At 36.3% G+C, this 24,173-nt stretch overlaps 1 protein-coding gene across 2 annotated transcripts in view; it reads right to left on the reverse strand.

Annotated features, from left to right (window-relative positions):
- The window catches only part of RAVER2 (ribonucleoprotein, PTB binding 2), a 137,264-nt gene that overhangs the window by 42,790 nt on the left and 70,301 nt on the right, over positions 1-24,173 (reverse strand). Inside the window, exons 7-11 of one of the 2 annotated variants that reach the window (XM_025288541.3) lie at positions 22,732-22,797; positions 22,472-22,583; positions 20,257-20,525; positions 10,464-10,575; positions 8,428-8,564 (exon numbers count right to left, since the gene is read on the reverse strand). In XM_025288541.3, coding sequence (XP_025144326.3) covers positions 8,428-8,564; positions 10,464-10,575; positions 20,257-20,525; positions 22,472-22,583; positions 22,732-22,797 — 696 coding nt within the window. Of the gene's footprint in view, positions 1-8,427; positions 8,565-10,463; positions 10,576-20,256; positions 20,526-22,471; positions 22,584-22,731; positions 22,837-24,173 lie in introns of both variants that reach the window. The other variant, XM_025288540.3, reaches the window with a different exon arrangement.

Genomic DNA, 24,173 nt, shown 5'->3' on the forward strand with positions numbered 1-24,173 from the left:
AAGCCTTCCTCAGCGATCAATGCAAAGAAATAGAGGAAAACAACAGAATGGGAAAAGACTAGAGATCTCTTCAAGAAAATTAGAGATACCAAGAGAACATTTCATGCAAAGATGGGCTCGATAAAGGACAGAAATGGTATGGACCTAACAGAAGCAGAAGATATCAAGAAGAGGTGGCAAGAATACACAGAAGAACTGTACAAAAAAGATCTTCACGACAAAGATAATCACGATGGTGTGATCACTCACCTAGAGCCAAACATCCTGGAATGTGAAGTCAAGTGGGCCTTAGAAAGAATCACTACAAACAAAGCTAGTGGAGGTGATGGAATTCCAGTTGAGCTATTTCAAATGCTGAAAGATGATGCTGTGAAAGGGCTGCACTCAATATGCCAGCAAATTTGGAAAACTCAGCAGTGGCCACAGGACTGGAAAAGGTCAGTTTTCATTCCAATACCAAAGAAAGGCAATGCCAAAGAATGCTCAAACTATGGCACAATTGCACTCATCTCACAGGCTAGTAAAGTAATGCTCAAAATTCTCCAAGCCAGGATTCAGCAATACGTGAACCATGAACTTCAGATGTTCAAGCTGGTTTTAGAAAAGGCAGAGGAACCAGAGATTAAATTGCCAACATCTGCTGGATCATCAAAAAAGCAAGAGAGTTCCAGAAAAACATCTATTTCCACTTTATTGACTATGCCAAAGCCTTTGACTGTGTGGATCACAATAAACTGTGGAAAATTCTGAAAGAGCCATCTCATACCAGACCACCTGACCTGCTTCTTGAGAAACCTATATGCAGGTCAGGAAGCAACAGTTAGAACTGGACATGGAACAATAGACTGGTTCCAAATAGGAAAAGGAATATGACAAGGCTATATACTGTCACCCTGCTTATTTAACTTCTATGCAGAGTACATCATGAGAAACGCTGGGCTGGAGGAAGCACAAGCTGGAATCAAGATTGCCGGGAGAAATATCAATAACCTCAGATATGCAGATGACATCACCCTTAGGGCAGAAAGTGAAGAGGAACTCAAAAGCCTCTTGATGAAAGTGAAAGAGGAGAGTGAAAAGTTGGCTTAAGGCTCAACATTCAGAAAACTAAGATCATGGCATCTGGTCCCATCACTTCATGGCAAGTAGATGGGGAACCAGTGGAAACTGTCAGATTTTATTTTTGGAGGCTTCAAAATCACTGCAGATGGTGACTGCAGCCATGATATTAAAAGACGCTTATTCCTTGGAAGGAAAGTTATGACCAACCTAGATGACATATTCAAAAGCAGAGACATTACTTTGTCAACAAAGGTCCGTCTAGTCAAGGCTACGGTTTTTCCAGTGGTCACATATGGATGTGAGAGTTGGACTGTGAAGAAGGCTGAGCGCCAAAGAATTGATGCTTTTGAACTGTGGTGCTGGAGAAGACTCTTGAGAGTCCCTTGGACTGCAAGGAGATCCAACCAGTCCATTCTAAAGGAGATCAGTCCTGGGTGTTCATTGGAAGTACTGATGCTAAAGCTGAAACTCCAGTACTTTGGCCACCTGATGCAAAGAGTTGATTCATCGGAAAAGACTGTGATGCTGGGAGGGATTGGGGGCAGGAGGAGAAGGGAACAACAGAGGATGAGATGGCTGGATGGCATCACTGACTCAATGGACGTGAGTCTGAGTGAACTCCGCGAGTTGGTGATGGACAGGGAGGCCTGGCGTGCTGCGATTCATGGGGTCGCAAAGAGTTGGACACGACTGAGCGACTGAACTGAACTGAACTTTGCATACTAACCTTTTACCTTGTGACTGAAAAGTTTACTTATTATATTTAGTGGTTGCTTTTTAGCTTCTTATGGATTTTTCATGTAAACATTCATGTCATATACAAAGAAAGACATTTTTACTTTTCCTTTCCTATTTCATATATATTTTTAATTGTTTATTGAGTAAAACCTCCAAGTTTATATTGTTGAATAGAAGTGGTATAAGTGTACAGTCTTGGGTTTCTCTGGTGGCTCAAAGGTAAAGAATCCGTCTGCCAATGCAGGAGACATGGGTTCAATCCCTGATCTGAGAAGATCTCACATGTTGTGGTGCAACTAAGCCCATGTGCCACAACTATTAAGCCTGTGCTCTACAGCCAGGGAGCCAGAACTCCGAGTCCATGTGCTGACGCTACTGAAGTCCATGTGCCCTAGAGCCTCCTGTGCTCCGCAACGAGAAGCCACCTCAATGAGAAGCCTGTGTGCTGCAACTAGAGAGAGTAGTCCCTGCTCACTGCAACTAGAGAAAAGCCCACACAGCCAAAAATAAAAACAAATAAAATTATTAAAAAGTATACAGTCTTGCCTATTCTGACAATCTCCTTACTTTAATTGGAGCATGTAGTTAATTTTTACTTTATTATTATCATTCATTCAAGGTTTGCCACTTAGCTATTTGTTTTCTATTCATCCTGTTTTTTTTTTTTTCTTCTTTCCTGACATTTTTTTGGGCTTAATCAAATGTTCTTAGAATTCTATTATAATTCAACTGTTGACATTTTAGGTATACTTTTTGAATTTTTAAATGTTTGCTCTATGGATTACAATATACATTCATTAACTTACCACACTCCACTGAAGAGTTAATATTTTTCTACTTCAGGTAAAATGTAATTACCCTGTAAACAATTTCATTCACCTCATACTGTCCTTTGTAGTACTGTTGTCAAATATGTTATATCTACATACATTACAAACCCCATCACGCAATGTTACAATTTTGTTTTTAATTAACTTTAATAAAGATAAAATATATAGTCTTTTTTCTTTACCCAAATATTTGGTGGTGGTTTAGTCACTAAGTCGAGTCCGACTCCTGCGACCCCACGGACTGCCAGGCCCCTCTGCCCGTGGTATTGTCTAGCTGAGAATACTGGAGTGGGTTACCATTTCCTTCTCCAGGGGATCTTCCCGACCCAGGAATCAAACCCAGGTCTCTTGCATTGCAGGCAGATTCTTTACTGACTGAGCTACAAGAGAAGTCCTACCCATATATTTATCAGTTGTTTAATCAGAATTATAATCGATGAGGGGCAATCTAGTGGTTAGAAGACAAAGATGCTGCTAAGCATCCTACAACATACGGTATTGCCCCACTGAAACAAAGAATTATCCAGCACACAATGTCAATAGGGCCAAAGCTGAGAAACTGTCTTAAAATGTATTCTTTTTATCTGGTTGATAACTTCTTTATAGCTTTGGTTTTCAGTGTATTAACTGATATACCAACATACTATTGACTTTTTGTTTCCACTTATTCTGCTTTGCAGGGAGGTCTCTGCCTCTGTTAAATCCGTACTTTTTTTAAACCTGAACGTGAGAAATTTTTTTAGCATTATTTTTTCAAATATTTTATGCCCAATTATCTTTCTTCTGTCCTTCTGGGACTCAATTACACTTATTTTAGATTGTCCCTTACACTTATTTATATTGTCCCTTAGGTCCCTAAGGATTTGGTTTTCATCCTCTGTTCTTCAGACTGAATTATTTCTTTTGATTTGTCTTTATCTTAATTGAACCTTTTTTTTTTTCCTTCCTCCAAACTTCTGCTAAGCCTATACAGTGCATATTTTTTGGTGGATACTGTACTTTAAAGTTTCTATTGTTTAAGTTTATATTTCTTCCTGAAAGTCTCCATCTGTTCATTTTCACCTATTCCCCTTAAGTCCTGTTTTTAACTTTGTAAAAACAAAATCTTATTAAACACCAGGATAAAGAATCAATTAAAAAAACAGCTCAAAAAGGATTAACTTGTACCTTATTCAAGAGATAAATCTTGCAAAACATAAGGTTCCAATGTGGGTGTGCATTTGCTCATAAGATGGTGGCTTTTTGTTATTTAGTCACTAAGTCGTGTTTGACTCTGACGACCCATGCACTGCAGCCTGCCAGGCTCCTCCATCCATGGGATTTCCCAAGCAAGAATACTGGAATGGGTTGCCATTTCCTTCTCCAAGTCCTGTTTATTATAGTTATTTTAAGTTAGTCTTTCCTACTAACACTAACTTCTGGGTCATCTTGGGGTCAGTTTCTATTAATTGCTTATCCCCCTAATCATGGGTCATGTTTTCTTGTTTTTTCAACTTTCTAATTATTTTTGGTTATTAAATATTGTGGATGATATACTTGTAGATATTATGGATTATATCATCTTCCTCTGAAGGTTGCTAATTTTTATTGAGAAAGAGTCAACTTTTTTTTATTATATTTATTTATTTTAATTGGAGGCTAATTACTTTACAATACTGTAGTGGTTTTTGTCATACATTGACATGAATCAGCCATGGGTGTACATGTGTTCCCCATCCTGAACCCCCCACCCCATCTCCCTCCCCATCCCATCCCTCAGGGTCATCCCAGTGCACCAGCCCTGAGCACCCTGTCTCATGCATCAAACCTGGACTGGCGATCTATTTCACATATGGTGATACACATCTTTCAATGCTATTCTCTCAGATTATCCCACCCTTGCCTTCTCCCACAGAGTCCAAAAGTCTGTTCTTTACATCTGTGTTGATAAAGAGTCAACTTTTATGAACTCAAACTTCAAATCACCTCCTCTGTTCTGGAACGGAGTTACATCTCTTCACAGCTGTTTAGCCTTCCATCTGTTGTTTGCTGCCAAGGTCCCCTGGAGTCTCCCCCACACAAAGTTCAAGAGTCACTCAAGTGTATTTGGACTGAATTTACATAGAGATTGTTCTGTGATTTCCCCCTTACTTTCCAGCCTTGCTAACAGTTCTGAACTCTGTTCTCTGACTCCATAAGCTGGTAAGGCTGTATCTTTCTGTATAGACTGGCAATAAGGTGGGGTGGTACTAGGCAAAAAGTCACAGAAACATAAATTTCATCCAATACAGTTTTCCTCTTTCAAAGTACAGCTCTTCTTCAGTCTCTGCCTGCTTTTGGTTATTCTTCAGAGCCTTCAAATACTTTTGTTTCATATTTGATACAACTTTAATATCTGCAAGAAGGATAATCCAATACCAGTAATTTCACCAATACTGGAATTCCAATTATAATTTTTAAATGTGATAGTTTTATTGCAAATAAAGATTATTATGGCCATATATATCTTGACATAGCCATCTCTTTAAATGTGATAGCTTCATTGGAAATAAAAATTATTATAGCCACATATATCTCAACATAGCCATCTCTCCTACTCCTTATGCACAGCTGCCAGTACAAAGCAAACAATCAAACAGTTTCTACATGACACTCCTTCCATGCCTGAATAAGATTTTCCATAGTATAATGAAAATAATGAGGGTTTTGGAACCAGAGAAATCCTTTACTAGCTGCATAAACTTGAAAGATGATATACCCTTTTATGCTTTCCCACTTATATTATGAAAGTGGTCATTTAAAAATCACAAGGTCGTTAAGAAGATCAAATGTTTATATTACAAAGCATAGAGTAAATGTTAAAAACAAATCTTGGTTCCTTTCCCTTGGCCCTTTTCCTCCATTCAAACAGTGAAAACAGAGGGAATTCCTAAAACATGACCATCTTTTATTACTAAGAAATGCAAATCAAAACTACAATGAGGTACCACCTGACACCAGTCAGAATGGCCATCATCAAAAAATCTACAAACAATAAATGCTGGAGAGGATGTGGAGAAAAGGGAATCCTCCTATGCTGTTGGTAGGAATGCAAACTGACACAACCATTATGAAGAACAGTATGGAGAATACCTAAAAAAGTAGGAATAAATCTACCATATGACCCGGCAATCCCACTACTGGGCATATATCCTGAAAAAGCCTCAATTCTAATACAATTATGTAAAATTTAAAAATAAAATAAAATTTAAAAAAAAAAGCCTCAATTCTAAAAGACACAAGTACTCCAATGTTCAATGCTCTATTTACAACAGCCAGGACATGGAAGCAACCTAGATGTCCCTTGACAGATGGATGGATAAAGAAGATGTGGTACATATACACGATGGACTATTACTCAGCCATAAAAAAGAATGCATTTGAGCCAGTTCTATTGAGATGGATTAACCTAGAGCCTGTTATACAGAGTGAAGTCATAAAGAGAAAAACAAATATCATATGCTAATGCATGTATATGGAATCTAGAAAAATGGTACTGATGAATCTATCTGCAGGGAAGGAATGGAGACACAGATGTAAAGAGTGGACGTGTGGATACAGTTGTGGAAGGAGACAGCAGGATTTATGCAGAAAGTAGTGTTGACATATAAACACTATCATGTGTAAAGCGGATGGCTGGTGAGAAGCTGCTAGGTAACACAGGGAGCCCAGCCTGATGCTCTGTAAAGACCTAGAGGGGTGAGACGGGCGAGTGGAGGGAGGCTCTAGAAGGAGGGGATATATGTATAATTGTGGCCAATTCGTGTTGTTATATGGCAGAAACCAACACAGTATTGTAAAGCAATTTTCCTCCAATTGAAAAATAAATTTAAAAAAATGACCATTTTTTTACTAGTTATTCAATTAGTAACATTTAATTAAGTTTAAGTTATAAGGATGAAAGAACACAAGGAGAGAGAACAAATCTCACTTTATGAACAAGCATGAGACAGCAGGGACTGTCCAAGGAGACACTGAATCCAGGCAGGATCCACATCTCCACAGTTTCTCTGGGTAAGCAAGAGCACAGGGAGGAGGAAGGCTGGCAACACAGAGGCATCTTTATCACAGAATTTCTCCGTGAGTAAATGGGAAAGGTCTTTCTTTCTACGGATATAAGTGTACAATAAAACACAAAAATCTAACAAGCAAACCTGCTATTTAGAAAAGCAACACAGGTTTCAAAACTGAAATAAATGAAAAGGCAAATATGAAAAATAACTTTCAAAGATTAAATCACACATTTAACTAAATTTTAAAAAACTTATTGTGGTTCTTGTTTATGAAAGTAAATTTTGTTCCTTATAAAAAACCCAAAAAGTTAGAATTGTATAGGACTATATTTTATAATTTTTAAAGATTAATAGATTATGAAAACTTATCATGCATTTATATATAGTTTTACATGATTTTTAATATATGCATTATAGTTCCTGATATAAATATGACAATTTTTTTCTTCAGTCTACAGACTATTGGGATTTTAGGTTATTTATAATTTTCAAAACTACAAATTATTCATAGATGATTTTACACACCTCTGATGATTTCTTGCCTTTGTCACTTGTAAATATAATCAGCATACAATTAATATCCTTACCTAAGCATTACTTAAAACGTTAACAAATAAGGGAACAAAGACGAAGCCTTATGAAGCCCAGAAGAGGATGCGTTCCAGACTGCATCAATTCATTACTGTTCCTTAAATATAGGTATGTTGCCATCTAATTGCATCATCTTCCGATTCATATTTCTCCATCGTTTCCACAAGCATATAGGAGACTTTATTATATCCAGCTTCACTATTTCTACAGAATTCATTTGACCTGTGTTTCTAGTATCCTATCACAAAAACATAATCAGACATCAACTCTTCTAAGTGAATTTGTATAGGTTTTCTTTTCTAAGTTTATTAGAGACCAACACAGTTGTTCTAAAGAAAGCAAAGTGTAAGTATTGCTCCCATAGACAGGAGAGAGCTGAGGAGGTAACTGCTGTGAGAAATAAGAAAGAATCAGAATTGTTAGTTTTTAAGACTCTTGTTATTACATAAGGTCATATACTATACATGATTATACATTCTGAGTGTTAAACCACTAAGAATAAGCTGAAGGAGAAAAGCCCGAAAAGAAAAATGAACATATTTAAGTAATGACACAGTGTGTCTTTTGAATGTAATATTTTAATGTTTTTGACTGTTTTAATAGTCAAAATAGTGCTAGTCATAGTCATTTAATAGTCATAATAGTGCTAGTTATGATCATGTGTCCATATCCATAAGCAGTGAATAAAAACAGAGGTATTTCCTTAGGTTTCTTAGTCAGGTCTACACTGGTGTAAACCAGAGGTCAGCAGAATTTTTCTGTAAAGGGCCAGATAGTAAATATCTAATCTTGTGGGCCACGTAGTCTCTGCTGTAACTACTCAACTCTGATATTGTAGCACAACAGTATCATAGAGAACATGCAAACAAATGGATGTGGATGTATTCCAATAAAACTTTATTAAAAAAAAACAGGTTGTGATTGTGAGCGGGATTGGCCCTGCAGTTTGCTGTCCACTAGTGTAAACAAAGTGAACAAATATCTAGGGCAAAATCATACTTAGCAATCTTCTGAACATGTCCTAAAGCTACATACAGCGGGCAAGAAATACTGTAGAAATCAGTGCAACTTTACTGCCTTATGACATTACAAGAATCACAGTTTCATATACAGTGAATTCAGTATATAGTTGAAGCAATTGTTCTATATATCATCAAAACCTGAGAATGAGGTACCTGTGCATAATCACCAAAAGGCTGAGAATAAGCAATGCACTTCTCCAATGTGTGTTGTGATTCATTTCCCTGAGAGATTGTATCCAGAATGCTGCTTGCAATTCCAGTCTTCTGTACAGTGGTTTTACTTGCAGGGGCTTAAGGCAAAATCGATATGTATATTTTAGTTAGCTTGTTTTATTAATAATTACAGAGTACAAAACCCATTAATTCAGCATATTCTCAAGTAGAACACAAATTTTAGTTTGCCAGTAAAGATCTACATTTATTATTCTTGTGTGTGTGTGCTAAGTCGCTTCAGTTGTGTCTGACTCTGTGTGACCCTAAGGACTGCATTCCACCAGGCTCCTCTGTCTATGGGATTCTCCAGGCAAGAACACTGGAGTGGATTGCTGTTTTCTCCTCCAGGGAATCATCCCGACCCAGGGTCAAATTGGCAGGCAGGTTCTCTACCACTAGTGCCACCTGGGAAGCCCTTTATTATTCCTAGGGGAAAATATATATATACACAATATATGATATTATCTAGTTTGTTTAAAACAACTATAAATGGAAACCTGCTCTATGGGTAATAATCTTGATGGAAACATTTTAAAAGTCTACGTGTAATCTCTAAAGTGAGGCATTCAAAATGTAAATTAACCATTCTTATTAATGCAACAGTTGTAACCATCAAATTTTAGACCAGATAAAAATAGAGTAGGCATACCAGAAGCCTACTTCCTTGGTGGCTCAGATGATAAAGAATCTGCCTGCCATGCAGGAGACCAGGGTTCAATCCCTGGGTTGAGAAGATAACCTGGGGAAGGGAATGTCAACTCACTCCAGTATTCTTGCCTGGGAAATCCCATGGACAGAGGAGCCTGGCAGGCTACAGTCTATGGGGTCACAAAGACTCAGACATGACTGAGTGACTAACTCTTTCTTTCATACCAGAAGCACATTAAATTTTTTCTGGCTTTAAAAAATTATAAATTAATTTAATATAATATTTAATATAATTTAATTTAATATAATTTAAAAAATTATAAATTAATGGTTAGGTTCAAGAAGATACTTCATAAAATACAAAGAATGTATATTAAAAACAAAATTCATCTTTAATCTCTTTTCATCCAATTTTATTCTTTTCCCCAGAAGTAACAGCTTAGTATTTTCTCAGATTTAACTTTATGCATTTACACATTCAAGTACATGCATAAAAGAATACATAGCTTTAAATAAACAAATGGAATCAATCTATGAACACATTTGTTTCTTGTAGTCAACAATTTGCTTTAGAGATCATTTCATATTAGTTTATGTAGTGCTTCCTCAACTATATATTTCACTTTATGACAAACTATTTAATCATTCCCCTATTGATGACCATTAAGGCACTTTCCAATTTTTCATTATTGAAAACCAATGCTGCAGTGAATATCTTAGTGCCTAGAAAACAACACATTTGTGATTTTTTCCTTAAAACTATATTTGAATTAATAGTTTTAATTTACTAATTGAAGGCATTAGGAGGTCCTCTAAAAATGCAAATGAGAATTCCACTTCTGCAGATTATTAGTAACTAATATATTGAGAGTATTTGGCAAATACACTCAATATATTAGATAATGTAGAAGACTGAACTTCATATTTTAGAAATATGATTCTATATGTGTTATAAAGAATTATAGCACTGCCAAACAATTCCTTTATCCAATTATTTTCAATCATGATTCCATTAGAACTCATAATGGAATCATAAAGTAATCATAATTCATAATGGAATCAATTATGCAATTCAATTATGAATCAAGCAATTCAATAAACATGTGTTTAAGAAAATATTACGAAAGATGTTTTCCTTAAATAAAATAGAATGTACTTTAAAAGCTTTAATTTAATTATTCTTTCAATTGAAGGACTAAGGTCATAACTTAGACTTTAGCTGGTCAACAGGCATTATTTGCTTTCATTAAGTTAAAAATTAAAGTACAAGTCATTATGAAAAGTATTCAGTAAAACTCCAAAATACTAATAGCGAGCTTCTCACTTACATGATAAGCACACACTGGGCAACACACTTGCCAAGTTCAAGTATGGATTTTTACTGAGCCGAATTTCTTTTGGTGGCTCTCCCAAGAGTGAAGTCTGATTCTTAGAGGCAGCCTATTTATCAAAAAAAGAGAGTGAGTGCTTAATGAGAGGTAAAAGAAAATTAAAATGCAGAAAGTGTAGAGAAATACTTATTCTTCAATAAAAGTGGTTTAGTGTAACAAAAATTTGTGAAACAATGTTTAAAGCTATAAATTTATGAAATATTTATGGATACTGATTAAAATTATCCATTTCACCTGCTACTATTTTTCCAATTAATTTTTTAAAAAACCATTCTAGAACCATAGAACTTTAGAACTGAAAGAGAACTAAAAGTTATCTTGTAAAATATTCTCATTTGAATCAGGAAAGAATTCATGCTCACAAGAAGAAACAAATCCCATACCTTATTTCTAGATCCCACAAGTTCCAACTAAGACCCAGTGCAGCCAATAAATAAATATTAACAAATATTTTTTTAAATTACAAAATATTGCTGAAAGAAACTAAAGACATAAATAAAAGAACACCCTATTTTCATGTATTAGATTTAATATTGTTAAAATTTCAATACAAACCAAAGGGATCTACAAATTCAATATAACCAACCCCTATCAAAATTCTAACTTTTGTGGGCAGAAATAGAAAATTCAATCCTAAAATTGACATGAAATATCAAAGGACTCCAAACAGTAAAAATAATATTGAAAAAGATGAATGAGAATGGAAGGCTCATAATTTTTAAATTTTGAACTTATTACATAGCTGTAGTAATTGCAATACTACGATACTGGCATAAAGACAGACATATAAACCAAAGGATTAGGAGAGCAAGCCCAGAAACAAATTACTGTATATATGATAAAATGATTTTCCATGAGTGTCAGAATTATATAGTGAGGCAGTCTTTTCAACAAAAATGGGAAAACTAGATATCCATATAAAAGAATGAAGTGGATCTTCACCAAACACCATATATAAAAATTAACTCAAAATGGATCAAAGACCTAACAGTAAGAGCTAAAACTAAAAATCTTAAAAGAAAAACTTAGGTAAAAAGCTTCATAATACTAGATTTGTCAACCATTTCTCAGAGATGAAAAAAAAACAGAAGCCAAAAAAAAAAAAAAAAAAAAGACCATACGTTGGGCCACAAAACAAATCTTAACAAATTTAAGAGTACTGAAATCATATCAAGGGTTGTTCTGACTACCAATTCAGAGATAGGTACAAATTAAATAACATACTCTTGAACAACAATAAGCCAAAGAAGAAATCAAAAGAGACATCAAAAAGACATCTTGAGACAAATGAAAATGGAAACACCACAAATCAAAACTTATGGAATGCAGAAAAAGCAGCTTTAAAGAGAAGTTTATGGGTTTTTCTCGAATTGCAGTGGGAAGTTTGGGGTTATTCTCGAGTTACGACAGGGAACTCAGGGAGCCTCTCCTGTTGCCCCAGGGAAGTAAAAAAAAAAGAGAGAGAGAGAAGTTTATGGCAATAAATGTCTACATGAAGAAAAAAGAAAGATCTCAGAGAAACAATCTAAATTTACACCTCAAGTTACTAGTAAAAGAAGAACAAACTAAGCCCAGAATTAGCAGAAAAAGGAAATAATAAAGATCAGAACAGAATAAATGAAATAGCACTATCAAGACAGATCAATGAAATTAAGTGCAGGTGTTTTGAAAAGATATACAAAATAGACAAATTTGGCTACACTAACCAAGAGAAAGAGAGGACTCAAGTAAATATCATTGACCCCTGAACAAGAGTTTCAACTGTGCAGGTTCACACATGGATTTCTTAAAAGCAAACATAATACCTATATTTTCATTTTACAGATCTTTGAATTAACTAAGCATGGGGAAGTTTGTGTTCAATTAAAGATCACAACATGTGTAATCAAAAAGGGTCCCTGAGGGACTTCCCTGGTGATCCAGTGGTCAACAATCTGTCTGCCAATGCAGGGGACACGGGTTCAATCCCTGGTCCAGGAACTAAGATCCCACATGCTGTGGGACAACTAAGCTCAGGCCCACAATTACTGAGCCTGCATGCTGCAACTGCTCAGCTGACATGCCCTAGAGCCTGTGCTCAGCCACAAGAGTAGCTTCCACAATAAGAAGCTTGCATACCGCAACCAGAGAGTATCCCCTGCTCACTCAACTAGAGAAAGCCCATGTACAGCAAGGAAGAGCCCGTGCACCACAACAAAGGCCCAGCACAACCAAAAATTTTTGTAAAATAAATTAAAAATATTTTTTAATTAAAAAAAATAAGACCTGATTCTATCCAAACTGTTTCAGTTACATGGATTTTTGAGTGCTTGGGTGTCAGTACTCCCAACCACTTCGTTGTTTAAGAGTCAACTGCAGTTACAAATGGAAGAGGAGACATTAAAACTACAGATACCACAGAAATACAAAGGATCATAAGCGATTATTATCAACAAATACATGCCAACCAACTGGGCAACCTAAAGGGAAAAATGGATAAATTTCCAGAAACATACAAGGTACCAAGACTGAATCAAGAAGAAACAGAAAATATGAACAGACCAATAATGAGTGAAGATTAATCAAATACCTGACAACTATGAAAAGCCCAGGACCAAGTGGTTTCACTGGTGAATTGCACCAAAGATTTAAAGAAGAATTAACATCAATCCTTCTGAAACTCTTCCCAAAAACTGAAGAGGAAGGAATACCTCCTAATCTATTTTATGAGGCCAGCATTGCTCTCAAACCAAAGCTAGACAAAAACATTACAAGAAAAGAAAAACACAGGCCAATATCTCTGATGAACACAGATACAAAAATCCTCAACACAGTACTAGCAGTCCTGAATGACATACTAGCAACCTGAATTAAATAACACATTAAAAGGATTGTACACCATGATCAAGTGGGATTTATCTCTGGGATGCAAGAATGGTTCAACACAGGCTAATCAATAAATGGGATACACCACATAAACATAATAAAGGATAAAACCGTATGATTGTCTTAATAGATACAAAAAATACACCGGAAAAGAACAGTCTTATGGACTCTGTGGGAGAGGGAGAGGGTGGGAAGATTTGGGAGAATGGCATTGAAACATGTAAAATATCATGTATGAAACGAGTTGCCAGTCCAGGTTCGACGCACGATACTGGATGCTTGGGGCTGGTGCACTGGGACGACCCAGAGGGATGGAATGGGGAGGGAGGAGGGAGGGGGGTTCAGGATGGGGAACACATGTATACCTGTGGCGGATTCATTTTGATATTTGGCAAAACTAATACAGTTATGTAAAGTTTAAAAATAAAATAAAATTTAAAAAAGCAGGCCACATTCAATACTTTAAAAAAAAAAATTCACATCATTTCATGATCAAAACTCTGAACAAATTGAGCATCAGTTCAATTCAGTTCAGTCGCTCAGTCGTGTCTGACTCTTTGTGACCCCATGAATTGCAGCACACCAGGCCTCCCTGTCCATCACCAACTCCTGGAGTTTACCCAAACTCATGTCCATCAAGTCGGTGATGCCATCCAGCCATCTCAACCTCTGTCGTCCCCTTCTCCTCCTGCCCCCAATCCCTCCCAGCATCAGAGTCTTTTCCAATGAGTCAACTCGTCGCATGAGGTGGCCAAAGTACTGGAGTTTCAGCTTGAGCATCAGTCCTTCCAATGAACACCCAGGACTGATCTCCTTTAGGATGGACTGGTTGGATCTCCTTGCAGTCCAAGGGACTCTCAAGAGTCTTCTCCAACACCACAGTTCAAAAGCATCAATTCTTCGGCGCTCAGCTTTCTTCACAGTCCAACTCTCATATCCATACATGACCACTGGAAAAACTGTAGCCTTGACTAGACGGACCTTTGTTGACAAAGTAATATCTCTCTTTTTTAATATGCCATCTAGGTGGGTCATAACTTTCCTTCCAAGGAGTAAGCGTCTTTTAGTTTCATGGCTGCAGTCACCATCTGCAGTGATTTTGAAGCCCGCCAAAATAAAGTCTGACACTGTTTCCACTGTTTCCCCATCTATTTGCCATGAAGTGATGGGACCAGATGCCATGATCTTAGTTTTCTGAATGTTGCACTTTAAGCCAACTGTTTCACTTTCCTCTTTCACTTTCATCAAGAAGCTTTTGAGTTCCTCTTCACTTTCTGCCATAGGGTGGTGACATCTGCATATCTGAGGTTATTGATATTTCTCCCGGCAATCTTGATTCCAGCTTGTGCTTCTTCCAGCCCAGCGTTTCTCATGATGTACACTGCACAGAAGTTAAATAAGAAGGGTGACAATATACAGCCTTGACGGACTCCTTTTCCTATTTGGAACCAGTCTGTTGTTCCATGTCCGGTTCTAACTGTTGCTTCCTGACCTGCATATAGGTTTCTCAAGAGGCAGGTCAGGTGGTCTGGTATTGCCATCTCTTTCAGAATTTTCCACAGTTTATTGTAATCAACACAGTCAAAGGCTTTGGCATAGTCAATAAAGCAGAAATAGATGTTTTTCTGGAACTCTCTTGCTTTTTCAATGATCCAGCGGATATTGGCAATTTGATCTCTGGTTCCTCTGCCTTTTCTAAAACCAGCTTGAACATCTGAAGTTCACGGTTCACGTACTGCTGAAGCCTGGCTTGGAGAATTTTGAGCATTACTTTACTAGCGTGTGAGATGAGTGCAATTGTGCCATAGTTTGAGCATTCTTTGACATCGCCTTTCTTTGGGATTGAAATGAAAACTGACCTTTTCCAGCCGAGAGAAATCTATATACCTCAATGTAATAAAGCTATATATAAAGGACAACCCCACAGTTAACATGATAGCTTTTCTTCTAAGATCAGGAACATGACAAGTATGCCCACTTTTACTACTTTTAGTCACCACAGTATTAGAAGTCCTAGCCAGAATAATTTTGCAAGAAAAAGGAAATAAAAGGTATCTAAATCAAAAAGGAAGAAATTAAACCATCTCTGTTGGCATCCATTGCATTTCCATATACTAACAATGAACTATTCAAAAAGAAATTATGAAAACAATGCTAGTTATAATACCACCAAAAAGAGTAAAATACTTTGGAGTAAATTTAGCCAAGGAGGTGAAAGATCTATATACTGCAAACTATATGACTTTGATGAAAGAAATTGAAAGTTACACAAATAACTGGAAAGATATCTTGGATTTACAGATTGGAAGAATTAATATTGTTAAAATGCCCACACTGCCCAAAGTGATCTACACATTCAAAGCAATCCCTGTCAAGATTTCAATGGCACTTTTCACAGAAATAGAACAAACAATCCTAAAATTTATGAGGAACTTCAAAAGATCCTGAATAGCAAACACGATCTTGAGGAAAAATTCAAAGCTGGTGGGATCACGCTTCCTGATTCCAAACTATATTACAAAACTATAGTCCTCAAAACAGTATGGTACATGCATAAAAACAGACATACTGGTCTATGAAAAAAATAGAGCCCAGAAATAAAGCCACATATATGTGGTCAACTAACATTTGAAATGGGTGCCAAGAACACACATGGGTAAAGGACACTCTCTTTAATAAATGGTGTTGGGGAAACTGCATGTCAATATGGAAAAAAATGACTCTGGATCCTGATCTTACACAATACACAAAAATGTACTCAAACTGGATTAAAGACTTAAAAATAAAACTGAATCCATAAAACTACAAGAAAATATAGAGGAAAAGCTACCTGACATTGGTCTTAGTAATCATTTTTTTTATATCATTTTATAGTACCAAAGTACAGACAACAAAAGCAGAACTAAGCAAGAGCTAAAAAGCTAAACCGGCATACTATAGTCCATGGGGTTGCAGAGTCAGACATGACTTTGCAACAACAAAAAACTAAAGAGTTTCTCTACAGCAAAGGAAACAACAAGATTAAAAGGCAACAGGAGAACATATTTGCAAACCATATACAGGAACTCAATAGCACAGAAAAAAATAACCTAATTAAAATATGGCAAAGAATCTGAACAGACATTTTTGCAAAGAAGATATGCTGCTGCTAAGTCACTTCAGTCGTGTCCGACTCTGTGCGACCCCATAGATGGCAGCCCACCAGGCTCCCCCGTCCCTGGGATTCTCCAGGCAAGAACACTGGAGTGGGTTGCCATTTCCTTCTCCAATGCATGAAAGTGAAAAGTGAAAGGGAAGTCACTCAGTCGTGTCCGACTCTTCGCCACCCCATGGACTGCAGCCTACCAGGCTCCTCCGTCCATGGGATTTTCCAGGCAAGAGTACTGGAGTGGGGTGCCATCACCTTCTCCAAAAGAAGATATACAGGTGACCAATACGCATATGAAGTGGCTTTTAACATCACTAATCACTGGAGAAATGCAAATTCAAAACCACAATGAGAAACAATGTTGGTGAGGATGTAGAGAAACCGAAACTCTCATGCTTTAAGGGTGGAAACATAAAATGGTACAGCTGCTATGGAAAACAGAATGGCGGTTCCTCAAAAAATTAGAAAAGATCTTGATGCTGGGAAAGACTGAAGGCAGGAGGAGAAGGGGATGACAGAGGATGAGATGGCTGGATGGCATCACTGACTCGGACATGAGTTTGAGCAAGCCCCAGGAGTTGGTGATGGACAGGGAAGCTTGGCGTGCTGCAGTCCATGGGGTCACCAAGGATCAGACACAACTGAATGAATGAACTAAACTGATATTCCATGTGATTCCCCTAATTGCACTTCTGGGTAAATACCCCAAAGAACTGAAAACAAAGACTCAAATAGATATTTATGTACTAATGTTCATAGCAGCATTATTCACAAGAGCCTACAGATGTTAAAGCTGAAACTCCAATACTGTGGCCACCTGATGTGAAGATCTGACTCATTTGAAAAGACCCTGATGCTGGGAAAGATTGAAGGTGAGAGGAGAAGGGGCAACAGAGGATAAGATGGTTGGATGGCATCACCAACTCAATGGACATGAGTTTGAGTAGACTCCAGGAGTTGGTGATGGACAGACAGGCCTGGTGTGCTGTAGTCCATGGGGTCGCAGAGAGTCAGACACGACTGAGAAACTGAACTGAACTGAAAGATGGAAATAATCCAAATGTCCATCAATAAATGAATGGATAAACAAAATATAGTATATAAATACAACGGAATCCTAGTCAACCTTTAAAATAAAGAAATTCCAATACAATTCATGCCACAACATGGATGACCACCGAAGAGTAATGTCGTCATTAAGTCTTGTATCATTCCATTTACACTGGGTACTTAGAACAGTCAAATTCTGAGACAGAAAGTAAACAGTGCTTATTGTGGGCTGGGGAGAAGGGAAAATGGGAGAGTTGGTGAATGGGTACAGAGCTGCAGTATGGCATGGTGAGAAAGTTCTGGAGATGGATAGTAGCAACAGTTGTAAAACAATGTGAATGTACTTAATGCCACTGAGTTGTACACTTAAAATTCAGATCTCACCCCTATTTCTCTGAATCAAATTCTCAGGGCTGAGGAAGACAGAGTCCAACCCTCGATACCTATAGTGGTGATTCTGACAGAAAGACAGAATCAAGAATCACTAATCAACATAATGTAAAAGATCAGGTCTAAAACTCTGCATCCAAGTTTAACCAACTGTTTAACAAAGTCCAAAATCTTGCTACATAATTAGAAAACATATTTTGAAGTTACCTGGTCCAAGCAAGTCCCTATTGTCAGGAGAGAAGAATCACTTCTACAACAATATGTACAGGTGTTCACCAGGGTCTGCATAATTGCCTTCAGTGATACGACATTCATATCCTTGTGAAAGTGTGAACTTTTTCTTTGTTTTAAAACTTCAATTGTTCTGTGTTATATTAAGCCTAAATCAGCTTTATTGTTTGTCATACTTAATTAGACTAATTCTGCCCACTAAAGAAACATAAAATACTATGTACTAGACTAGTTTGTGAATTTTTTTTTTTAAACGTCAAATAAAATGACAGCTGGTCAACCCTTGCCAAGTTCCATATATCTATTTCCCTCAATTCTTCATCACGGGACTTCTTTTCTAGGCTCTGCCCTACTTCAGCTGTCTTCTACCAGATACACTTTCACTTGTCCATTATGTGAATATCTCAAGTCCAGTTTTTCTAAAGACCCTAGTGCACAGGTCCCCAGCCTTTGGGATCTAATGCCTGATGCACTGTGGTGGAGCTGATGTAATAATAGAAATGCAGTGCACAATAAACGTAACGCACTTGGATCATCTCAAAACCACCCCCACTCCCCCATCCATGGAAAAAACTGTGTTCCATGAAACCAGTCCCTGGTACCAGGAAGGTTAGGGACCGCTGTCCTGGTGCTTTCCATGCATTAAGAGGTCTGTGCAAAAAGAAACAGAGTATTTATATATGAGTTTTATTTAACTTCCCTCAATAACTTAGGCAATTAATCCTTCAAATAAACATTTAAAATTCTTCATTCTTAGCTTTCTCAATGAACAATTACAGGTATTCTACCCATACCTCCTGTCATGACTAGGTGACAACACAACCTCTTACAAAGTCAACAGTATCATTTTGAGATTTGAATACAGCCAATCACAAGAATTTTTTCCCTCACGTGTCACTTCTAAATCAAACAATATTTTTTGTTGTTGTTTAGTCGGTCTGTCATGTCAGACTCTTTGTGACCCCATGGACTGCAGAATGCCAGGCTTCCCTGTCTTTCACCATCTCCTGAAGTTTGCTCAAAATGGTATTTTAAGATACAAATAAAAAATTAAATTAAATGTACTTTATTCTACCTACCAATTATAATATTTACAAATGTCAGTGGTTTATGAACCAATAAATTCGAGTAAAATCCTCTAGAATTAAAACCAAGATTAGGTTCTTTTGAACACACCAGAGATTAATAACTAGCTTTGAAATCTTCCAGATAAACTAGAATTTATTCTACTTTTAAATATTAAAATAATACTTAATTAGCTACAAAAATATATATATTTTAGAAATAATATTGTATTTTAAAGAATAGCATTATCATTTACTAAGAAATTCTTATAAAGAATATTATATAATTGGATAAGTATTAATGGTACTCCTATGCTTTCCTAAACTACAAAATTTTGAACCTATATTACAGTATATTTGAAAATTATGCACATCCCAAGACTTTTAGAAAAGTAAACATTTACAGGAATAAAGAATTCATATTTAAACATTTTATAATGATAGATTTAAAAAACGTTTTATACATATATTTTATTTACAAACTGGCAAGTAATTAAGCAGAATCCCAAACATCATTTGGCATAACTTATCAAAAGATAGATTTTTGTTTATAATAATAGCTTTTTTTAAGGCTCCAATATTTTCTTCTTTTGAGAAGCAAATGCACACTATGAAAACAGTCAGCATGTCATTGACATGGGAATTATGCAGTTTGTAATATATACTTTAAGTATATTATCAACTTCTTTTGAAATACAAAAATAGTTCAGATTACTTGATGCTTTATAAATTATAACACCTGTAAAATAACCAAAAAATTAAATACTCTAGAATTAGAATCATTTAAGATACACTTAAAAAGGAATATATACATATTGCTTGGTAGTATACGCACACATGTAGTACACATATATATACTTCATGTAGATACATGTGTGCATTTATATATATGTGCATGCATGCATGCACACACTTTCTCTTTTATATACACACACACACACACACACACACACACACACACACACACACAGAGTTTTCTTACCCCTGAACTTATCTCCAGGCCTTTTGGCTGACTTTGTTGTTGCTTTTGATGTCCTGTGAGCAAGCCACCAGCAGTAAGGTTTGGAAAGCTCTGCAGATAAGTCTGTGACCCTGAGAAATTTCCTTCTGCCATTCCCACCAATGCTGGCTGTTTCTCCTGAGTGCTCCCATGCCCTGGTCCAGCTTGTCCAGCAATGTGCTGATTTGGAAGGAATGGTAACATGCCCATGCCAGTTGTTATGGTTGTTTGAGTTGGAATCAAATTAGGTGCTGCTGTGAATGATAAATGCAAAAAATTTTGGTTAGATGAGGCTTATTCACAATAGTCCTTTTGATTTTGTCAAGTTGTGGGAAAAATGTGCAGAAACCTATTTTTTAATCTATTAGAAAACAGTTAAATTTAAAATGTGAGGTTAAAGGTTGTAAATTAGCAGCATCTTGTATGGAAAAACAAAAACCTCTAATAGTAATCACACTTTTCCTATTTCAGCAACTTTCAGTATAATCTCAAGGATACTATACTCTTTCATTCCAAGTTTTAATTGCACACTTTAGAAGTTGACAGCATGTACTTTTTTGCATTTAAGTTATATCAGTGCCTTTAAAAAAAAAATGCCCACTGTAATTTGCCAGCTTCTATGTTTGAAGGGAATAATTAAATAAGCTTTCAGTTTAAAAAATTCTCTGAGAGTCAAAAATTATTAAAGTTACATTGACCCAATAATTATATTTAGTCAGCTGACTTGTACCAACTCATGAGTCAAATACACTGTCTCCTCCCAGCTCCTGAGTTCAACATCTTTGCATGGGTAACCTGAAATCAGCCTTGGTTGGACTGTTTACAAACAAAAGTCCACAAACACCACAAATCAAGATTTTTTTTTTAACTCAGAGAGTTGATTTTTAAACATCAGCACACCACTGCTTTAAAAAACATCAATGTTTGTGAATGGATAAGCACCAAATGAAAGTTTAATACATGAAAGTTTTACATTTTTATTTACAGGGATTAAAAAGAAATTCTGAAAGGAATAGAAGCTTTAATAGGAAAATTCTGAATCATTCCATTTTTTAAAAATCTATAGGTCAAAGCTAAATGAAAAGAACTAGTTTTGATAACTATTGTAATTAAATCAAAGTTAGACTTTAAAAATTATCTAAACAGATTTCTTAATTTTAGTACTTATTATTTGTAGATAGATTCTTAGTTCTATTTTTGAGCAACATATTTACTTGGACACTTCTAATTTTCAGTGTTATTAAAGCAGCAATGCTGAAGCAATTGGCTAATTATTTAACCCAACATAAATAATAAATATCTGCATAAGCTTTTAAGCATACAAAATTTAATTTTTAGGACTCATCACACCATAAAAATTTCTATACCTGTCTGTATACTGGTTTAACTTTTGCCCAATTTCAATAGTCTGAATTGATCATTTAACTATTTCACTTGGCTTCATGTACAAGAGGTTCAACATGCTACCCATATTTAACTGACTTAAAAAAAAAAATCACTCGTGATGGCTTTTTTCTTTTTTTCCCCCTCAGCATGCTTACTTTGAACAAATTTCAGTGAAACTTCAAACTGAAAATGCCTTTCAAAATCACACTCAAGTAAAAAATCTTGGTATACTACCATGGTGTTATTCTAAAAAGAAAAATAATTGTTCTGTTTAAATTTGTCATATTTTAGAAGTACAGAGTACATCATTTTTTTCTGCTACTATGTTGGAGTTCACATTTTAAAAAGTATACAAACAATCAAACTTTAACTTTACAATTACCAGATATTTCTTAATAATCAAACTTTAAATTTATAATTACCAGATATTTCTTAATAAAAGCTAACAGTTTCTTCATCCAGGCAAAAGTTACATGGATCACTCTGCAATGTGCTGTCAGCCCAGTGGGCAGCATGTCAGTCTCAATGCATTTATGGCTTTGCCTCATGCTTCTATGAGTCATCATCAAATATTAACGCATATCCAACAGAGAAAGTCTAATCTAGGCATAGAAGCAACTCCATCAATACATAACTTATCAATAGTATTCTAATGTTAAAAATAGAAAAGCCCAGAGGGCTCTTGAAACTTTAAATGATTAAAAAAACTCAAATCTGACCTTCCTGTAAACACAAGTAGAATACAGGTACACTATCTTTAAATCTCAAATCTGACTGTTTACTGACGTCTCAGCAAATACACATCATTTACTTTTATGTACTTCTCCAAGATGGCCCAGCTCTGTTTTCAATGGAAGCGGTGACCCTATCCCTACGGCAGTCTGAAGTACCATAGCTGGGGGTTCTCCAAGTAAGCCCGGTTTCTGCAAAAGAAAAAAGAATTTTGCTCGTGGCAGCAAGATATAACCTAATAAAAAAACTATACATGTGAAAATTCATAAACCATCTGACCAACAGCGTGACTACAGAAAAGGGGTGAACTCATTTCAAAACAAAAAATTCCATACTTACATTATTGGTATGTATATTCTCAAACTTCATTAGCTGTTGCTGAGCCAGTGGTACGTGAGAAAGATTCTGAAGAAATAAATTAGAAGTATTACCCATAAGTGAGCTCTGTGAAAATGACAAAACATTAAGTTAGCTTAATTTTGAAGAGGTAATTGTTGTGTAACCCAATTCATTTTAAAGTTGAATTCCCCCATTGATCTGAGCACAAGCAACAGCTTCTTATCCTACTTTCCAATTACAGGCAACACTAATTAATTCTTTCAGCAACATACCAGATGTGACCATGTAGTCATGAAACTAATTCCACATTTCTTCCTTCTTTTCTTTCATCCTTTCTCCCTTTTCCTCACTCCCTTCTGGCTTTGATATCAGTATCTTTCAATCATTTATTTGCTCATTTTATTCATTCAGCAAAAATTTATTGAGCATTCCTATATGCCAGGCACTGTGCTACATAGAGAAAAAAACAATGTGATCTGCTCTCATGGATCTTACAGTCCCCTGAGGAAGGGAGACGTTAATTATAAAAATATACAATTAATAATGGCGATGAGTGTATGAAGGAAAAATACAAGGAATGACGAGAACACAGAGTGGTGGAACTTGATTTAGACTGATAAATTCAAGGAAGGTTTCCTTGAGCAACTAACTCATGCACAGAGATCTGAAGGCTGCAGAGAAATAACTAGGTGAAGTCTGGGGAAATGAGGTGGTGTTGGGATGGGAAAGATTTCAAGCAGAAGGAACAGCAGGAGGAAAGACCTAAGGAGAAGAGAAGAAAGTCCTTCAAGGACCAAAAGCAGTTCACTATAGCTGGGACAGGGACACCTAAGGCATATGAGAGGCAGGGCAAGGCAGTTTGGACAGGCCCTCAAGGCCATATTAAGCAGTTTGGTCTTTGTGTTACTCGCTCAGTCGTGTCTGACTCTTTGCGACCCCACGGACTGTAGTCCGCCAGGTTCCCCTGTCCATGGGATTCTCCAGGCAAGAATACTGGAGTAGTTTGCCATGCCCTTCTACAGGGGATCTTCCAGACCCTGGGACTGAACCCAGGTCTTCTGCATTACAGGTGGATATTTTACCATCTGAGCTACCAAGAAAGACTTCTTTCAGTCTTTATTTTAAACATTTGGTCTTTAAAGTAAAATGAGTATTGTCAAACTCTGGACTCTTCTCCCATATCACTTTAAACCTTACTGTAATTAACTGGTTGTTTTCTCTATTTGCGACCCCACGGACTGTGAATATTTTATACAATGCTATAGCATAAATGGCTAACAGAGTGTCTAGTACATGTTGAGTAAATGAATGAGTAATGCATAAGGTCCTATGTTAGATTCTAAGAATGAAAAATACATAATAGGCCTTTCCCTTAAAAAGTTGGGTTTAGCCACCATATGATTCAACAATCCAGATCACTCCTAGACATATACCCTGAGGAA

This window comes from Bubalus bubalis, chromosome 6 (genome assembly GCF_019923935.1).
Source record: "Bubalus bubalis isolate 160015118507 breed Murrah chromosome 6, NDDB_SH_1, whole genome shotgun sequence".
NCBI lineage: Eukaryota > Metazoa > Chordata > Mammalia > Artiodactyla > Bovidae > Bubalus > Bubalus bubalis.